At 40.0% G+C, this 6924-nt stretch overlaps 1 protein-coding gene across 3 annotated transcripts; it reads left to right on the top strand.

The window, feature by feature from the left end:
• Window positions 1-624: 624 nt before the first annotated feature.
• Window positions 625-6482, top strand: LOC133805320 (uncharacterized). 3 transcript variants are annotated; one of them, XM_062243480.1, is made up of 5 exons: window positions 625-904; window positions 995-1065; window positions 3555-5143; window positions 5230-5708; window positions 5779-6482. In XM_062243480.1, exons 3-5 carry the CDS (start codon window positions 4528-4530, stop codon window positions 6334-6336), a joined length of 1653 nt encoding a protein of 550 aa, XP_062099464.1. In that variant the 5' UTR covers window positions 625-904; window positions 995-1065; window positions 3555-4527; the 3' UTR covers window positions 6337-6482. The 3 variants fall into 3 exon arrangements, with proteins under 3 accessions (XP_062099464.1, XP_062099445.1, XP_062099456.1); XM_062243461.1 differs by having other exon boundaries at window positions 987-1065; XM_062243472.1 differs by having other exon boundaries at window positions 625-1065.
• The last annotated feature ends 442 nt before the right edge of the window (window positions 6483-6924 follow it).

The raw sequence follows: 6924 nt of genomic DNA, 5'->3' as shown, positions 1-6924 counted from the left end.
AGCTCCAATTCTCACTGATGGGGGAGCCTTCTTGTAACGTCCTACGTTTTTGGGTACCTTTAAACGACTCGGGTCGGGATTTTTTCCCCCGGGTTAAGAATATTATTTTAAATAATATTATATTTTGTTTGTAAGTATTCCATGAGTTATTGCAATCCAAAATATGAATTTTGTGATTTTAAAAGTCAAGATAAGACTTTCGGTCCTGGACCGACACAAAAACCCTGATCGGGTAAAAATCTCGAAAAATAAAACGAAAAATCATGGCAATTATATTTTGGGCATAAAATACATTCATAAAAGTTAAAGTTTGGTCAAAAATAATAAACCTAAAAGAAAATGGAAATTTTAAGGCATTTTGTGTTAAATGCCTAATTTTGCCGAAATGGGGAATTTTATTCCATGAATGGAACTTAGGTTAAATTTTACTATGTGATTAATTAAATTAAATGTGAGAGACATTTAATTTAATTAATTAATGTTAAGTTTGGTGATTAAAACTTAATAAGAGTGAAAAAAGGTGTCAAAAGCCAATTTGGACTTTTCTTCTTATGAAACCTTTATTAAAAAAATAAAAATAAAATAAAAATGAAATGATCATATATGGCAAAGGGTGGCCGGCCATGTGGTGTTTTAGAGTGGTGTGAACCCAAATTTTATAAAATTTAAATGCCATTTAATTAAGAGGTCAAGTGGGCAAGTGGGTAGAAAAGCACTCAAGTACCTTGTGATATTTTGAAGAGTATTGTGAGCAATTCCCACACTAAGAACCGATCACTCTCCATCTCTCATTCACTATCATCTTTTTTGAAGACCTCTCAAAGTGTTCTCTCCATTTTTCAAGCCCAAGAACACCAAGGAAACTTTGAGGCTAAGTCTTGGTCTAGGAAGTATTTTCCCTAAGGTAAACTTTCACTAATCTAGGCTTTTGTAAAGTTTTAAGCATAGAGTTTCAAATAGCTAATTGACTATGTTGTTGGGGGAAGTTTGTTAGGGTTTTTGAAAGGTTTTGAAGGAGTCAAAGCTTATAGGAAGGTCCAAACCTTAAGCAAGAACACCAAAGAGGTAAAAAGTTTACTTTTGATGATTTTGTTGTAGGGTTTTTAGTTTTAAGCATTATTTTGTATATCTAATGCTTAAAGTTTCTTGTTGGTGATGTAATAAGGTTATGGTAGTTGTTTAATAATTTTTATGATGCATGTGTATTGATTTTTGAAAATGGGAACCAAAACCCCCAAGGGTTTTGTAGGATACCCTAAAATAAAACATGTTTTGAGCTGTGACTTCCAAAGGGTCAAGCAGCCACTGTATATTGTTTTTGTAAAATTAAATTGTACTGTGATGTTGTTGAGATTGAGTACATAAAATTGAGCCTTTGAAACACTAAAAAATGTTTAGAAATGAGTAAGTTATGCTATTTCAAAGTTTAGGTAAAAAACTGTTTTTTCGTATTCTTATTTTCGGAACCAAGTTTGGACAGCCACTGTATAGGGCAAATGAACCCAGTTTTTTCTAAAATTTTGTGGACATATTACTGGCATAACCTATTATTCCACTGTAAAATTTGGTAAGAAAATATTGAACGGTTTGAAAGTTATTAACTGTCAAAGTTTGGGAAAAAATAAGGACTTGAAAATAAGGTCATTTTTACCTCATTGTTGGAAAATGATTTCACCAATCAAAAATGCTCATTTTGACCTAAGATTTTACAAAGACCTAAATGGCATAACAAAAATGGAATTGGGAAATTTTGGTAACAATTGGGTAAGTAAATTTCAAGTTATGAACTAACGAAGTATGTAGTTAAAAATGTGAAAATTAAGTTTTTCACACTTAGTGTAAAAATGAGATTTTGGAACATAAGGTAAAAAGTAAAATTTTGTTTATTTCAAGATATAAATTGGTAAGTCTTGAAATCATATTTTCACTAAAATTACCTCTTTGAGTTTAAATGAATTATTTTTCCTAGTAAGTAAAATTGATTAATTGCTTTTGGAAAATTAATTAGTCAAGATGAGAAATTTATAACGGTTTTCCTAATTAAGACAAATTAGGCAATTTTCTTAAAACGGTTTTTAGATATTAAAACCTTAAGAAAAATAAAAGGAAAATTTAAAGAGTTTATTTTCTTTAAAAATAATTAAGGAATTTATTTGTATTTTCTGGATATAATACCAGTTAAAATCTTACATATTTTAACCGACTAGTCGAAAGTGCGGGTTAATAGCGATACCTTGAAAGAATAAGATTTTTAGCGGATTGTGGGAAATACCATTGTGATACCCGAGCCTAGGTATCGAGACCTTAGGATAGGTCTCCCCGAGACTTAGGGTTTAGTCTCGAATATTTTGTATGACTTTCCTTAATAGGTTTAAAACCAAATAAGGATTATAAATCCTTACAAATGACTTTTATTAAAATGACCAAACTGCCCAAAATAATAATAATGAATTATGAGTGCCATAATTAATCCGAGTATACTGTATGGATAACTACAGTATTGGCTAAGCGTAACTGGACTGAACGTTGGAGGGTGAAAACCTGCTGAGCGCTAAGGACTCCAAGTAAGTCAACTTATATTGTATGGCTGCAACATGAAATGATTATTCTCTTGTATGTTAGTATAGGGATATATGCATATATATAGGCTGTCATAGAAAGTTGCTTAGAGACGTTAGTCTAGTGGGTGCTGATTTAGAAAATATGAACGGTAGAAGTCCGTCATATCCTAGACGGTTGATCCCCGTCACACTGCTTGATTTTATTTATGTCCGGTTCATTACCGCGACGAGTGGCCATGAGATGAGGATAAGCTGGTTAAACCTAGGGGCGCCAAGATAAATGGGACCTAGGGGCCCTCATGCTTACTTAATCATTGGACGGTTAGAATCCGAGCAAGTGCTCTGATAAGTTATTCCCGGATAGCAGCCGTGAATATTGGCCATTCCGTGAGAGTGCCTAGAGATACTAGGGGTTGCCAAGATTGAGTGAGGTTGAACACCCTAGGGGCAGCTGCTCACCAGCACCACTGATTAACATAGAAGTCTCCGTAAAACCGTGTAAATTGGATTACACTCTTGAATATGTAGCGATGCCCTAGGTAACACGATAGTTACCATTGTTGAGGATATTTATTGGCTAGATCTTAGTGTGGAGACTCGGTTCTCTTTTACAGATTAGCAATTATGTTGGAGGGCGCGTTATGCCTGAATTGTTGGAAATTGTCGAGCGTTGGTCTCGAATTATGTTGTGCTATAATATATCTGCTTGCTCTGGGATTTTCTGAGTGCAGGGTTATAATTGTTGGTAAGATATAGTTGTGATATAATATATCTGCTTGTTCTGGGATTTTCTGAGTGCAGGATTTTTATCTAGTTATGAATTAATTTATCAATGGTTATCAGGCATGACCATAAGTTTGCCAGGATGCTTTAGCGTTCTTGAAATTGATTGTGTAGGGTCCCGGATGGGTTCGGAACCCTAATTCTCTATATGCTTGTTTGAAAGTTGATCTTACTAAGCGTTTTCGCTTACCTAGTTGTTTCATGTTGTAGGTAAGAGCAAGGGCAAGGCAGAGCAGTGAGCGCTGGAGTCTTCCTTGCAAATGTACATGTGGACCGACCTTTTGGGAAGCCTTTTTATTTTTGGAAATGTTGTGTAATTTTCCTAAACTAGGCTCACTCTAATCTTTATAAAACATGTTTGTAACTAAATGTTAAGTATGGCCATACGACTTTTTAAAAAGTTTTTTTTTCTATGGGTTTTTGAGACATTTTGTTAAATGAAAACATTTATATTTCCGCATTATCGAGTCTTGAAAATCCGGGTCGTTACACTTCTACCTCGCAACCGAGGAGGGAATTCTTTGAGGCTGACCACTACTGGAGCTCGGTCACCTCGATAAATCAGATAACTAATATCCTGGCCTTCCATGGTCTCAGGTTGTCAAGCTCCTTAAGGTGTCGAGCTCCAACCTCTAGTGAACGAAGCTGCTATGCTCCAGGGAATGGAAACCCTGACAACAGGTTGAGGTATGCGGCATGGAGTCAGGAGCACATGAAGGCAGGAGCACTATCGCCTTTGAAGTCTTTCTTCAAGGACTTCACGGACTTTGTTGGGTTGGCTCCGTTCCAGCTCAACACTAATTCTTACAGGGTTTTGTCTGCCCTGAGGTCGTTATACCACGAGTTGGAGTGGAAAGGACCTTCACCAAAGGAGATTTTGTATCTCTTTTTTTCTGAAAAGCAATCCCTCCAGAGCTCAGGGAGGAGACGGCTTCTACTATCTCTCGAGCTACCCCAAAGAGAAAAAGGTGTTTGAGGACCTTCCTAACCATCCACCTGACTTTAAGAAAGCCTTCTTCTGGATAGATGGCTTGTCCCCGTCTCGATACTACTCATTCAGACGAATTCGTAAGTACCCCAACCTTCTTTATTTTTGTGCTCGGACTTCTGTCTGTAGGTTGTACTTAGTTGAAATGTGTTTTGTTTTCCAGCCAACTTTCACCGTCCTACTCCCGATGACGTGATGAAGGAGCATAGAGAGGCTCTACTTCAACTCCCTTATGGCAAGAGGTCTCTGTCATATCTTTTGCATGAGAGTAAGCTCCGAGCCTGCGGGCTTTTGGGAGATGGCCAGTCCACCTCGGACTGGTCCAACAAAAAGTACGACCACTGGGAGCTCATGCCTTTGCCAACAGGCATCCTCCCTCCAAGGAGAGAGGTGAGGCCCCCGCCTCCAGCTTGCCGAAGAAGCCCGCAATCGAGGAACGAGGCTAACGATGAAGCCTCAAGCTCGGACTCGGATGATCAAGGTACAGTCATCCTTAGCTCGAAAATGTGGTCCCCCACCTTATTAAAACACAAACCCGATAGGTTAGTTTTTTGCCCGGATGATAGGGACCACTTCTATATATGGACTTGGGTAGATGACCGAGTTCATAGGTTTGATAGTTGGCTCGGGAAGTATGACACTATGTACAGTCTGAACGAGGTGTGGGACGGGATAGCCGTCCAATATGGGACCAATGACTATAGGGACCTTTCAAGGTTGACGTCCACCTATAGGGAAGGTACTCCCCCCGCCTCTTTTGAAGATGGGGGAATTTCATGGTCTCTGAGCTCAAGCTCAGGGGAGAGTTCCAGTTAGGTCTTTCTTTACTTGGTTTTTTTTTTTTTTTATCTTCCAAGTTTATTAGCATTATGTTTAACTTCGATTGGAACTGTGCAGGTGCTATGGATCCCGACCTTGACGTTGTGCTTTTCAGTGATGAGGGAGCTGGAGCTCAAAAGAGTAAGCGCCCGAGAGCCTCGCGGAGGTCCGATCGGCCATCCAAGGTCCCCAGACGCACCGAGAAGACCCCAACGGCTCAGGCTGCTGCGAGCACAGTCGAGGAGCCGAATGTCCAGGTCGATGCATCTGTTTTGACCGCGCCCACCTTGCTTCCTCCAGCCGCAACTCAAATAACAATTGGCCGACCTCCAAAGAAACCCTCCATCTCCAAGGTCCTCCTGCCGACGGCCCGACCTCATGTTGAAGAGTTCGTGCTTGACGGTGATGCTGGGACCCAAGGGGCTGTGCTTAGCTCGGACGTTCTCTCTCGAGTAGGTCAGAGTTTTTCAGGCTTCGGCGCTGACCACTGGGATCTAGTGCACAAGGCCCCAGACTGTAATACTCTTTATGATAAGAGTATTGAACTTACTGCCGCGGTAATTTTCGCAACTCTCCTTTAATTATTTATGTCTTGGCTCGTGACCTAATTCATCCTTTGTGTTTCAGGCCCTCGTCGTTTCAGCACAGCTTAATTATAAGCTGACCAACGAGGTGCATACGAGCATGTCTCTGGCCCAAGAGTCGAGAGATCTCCAGCTTAAGATGGCTGATGAACTCAAAGACTCGAAGACCGAGCTTGAGAAGGTGAAGGCCGAGCTCGAACAGGGGAAGACTTGTCTTGCGGAGCTGGAGAAGATAAAGGCCGAGCTTGAACAGGCGAAGACTCGTCTTGCGGAGCTGGAGAAGGCTAATGCTAAACTCGAGGAGGAGAAAGCTGCCACTTTCGAGATAATGGAAGGTGAGAAGGCCCGCCTTCTTGACGAGTTCAAAGAGCAGAAGGAAAAAGCGATCGACCAGGCCATGTACAAAATTTGGGTTGACAATGCCGACCTCGACACTAGCTTCCTGGGTCCTCTTGAGGCGAAGTATGTAGAGCGGTGGAATGCCCGTCTTGAGGCGAGTGAAGCTGCTCGGGAGGCTGCTCAGAAGGATAGTCATGCTATTCGTCCTGGGGGGTCTAGTGTCGTTGATGTTGAGAAGGCCAAGGGAACTGCTCCTTCTTGAACCTTACCTCGGGGCTGCGTCCCTTTATCTTTGTAATTACTTTAATTTATGCCTGTAGGGCTGATACAATTTTTTTTATTTTAATACATATGCTTTACATTTCTTGGTTCGAAATATTTTGCACATTTTATATTAAAGAATCGTATATGTTTATTTATTCGTACAAACATAGTTTGGATTTAGGCTCGAGACTCAATGCATTCATGCATCGTTTGCTCGAATGATCCGCTTCCGATCTCGTTATTTATCAAGGTCGGATATTACTTTAACCATGAACCCGAAAGTACTTGTATGGTGTGTAATGCAAACGATTTAGTTATATCTTATTGCTTAGTGACTTTTTCTCGTCCTCGGTTATTTCTCCGAGGTTATGAGTTCGAAACTATTTCCCCATAAGATATTCCAGCCTCGATCTCGACTTATCTCGAAGTAGGTTTAGGTTCCAACTTATCGTTGATTAGTTTTAGCTGGTTTGTTCCAAACCTTTTAAGGTTGTGATTGGTTTGTAATCCATACACTTTCTATTTTTATAATTTGGTTTTTAGCTGGTTATCCTAGCTCGCGCATTTGGTTACGTCCAAACACTTG

Source organism: Humulus lupulus, chromosome 1 (genome assembly GCF_963169125.1).
Source record: "Humulus lupulus chromosome 1, drHumLupu1.1, whole genome shotgun sequence".
Taxonomy (NCBI): domain Eukaryota; kingdom Viridiplantae; phylum Streptophyta; class Magnoliopsida; order Rosales; family Cannabaceae; genus Humulus; species Humulus lupulus.
The sequence above is the reverse complement of the archived record's forward strand: the minus strand, read 5'-3'. Positions and strand labels throughout refer to the sequence as shown.

What these genes read in the sequence shown, in the direction of transcription:
- LOC133805320 (XM_062243480.1), top strand. Translation starts at nt 4,528, where the DNA reads ATGAAGGAGCATAGAGAGGCTCTACTTCAACTCCCTTATGGCAAGAGG. An exon ending in AAGCTCAGGGGAGAGTTCCA is followed by an intron (nt 5,144 to 5,229) that starts GTTAGGTCTTTC and finishes GGAACTGTGCAG; the next exon opens with GTGCTATGGATCCCGACCTT. An exon ending in GTATTGAACTTACTGCCGCG is followed by an intron (nt 5,709 to 5,778) that starts GTAATTTTCGCA and finishes TTTGTGTTTCAG; the next exon opens with GCCCTCGTCGTTTCAGCACA.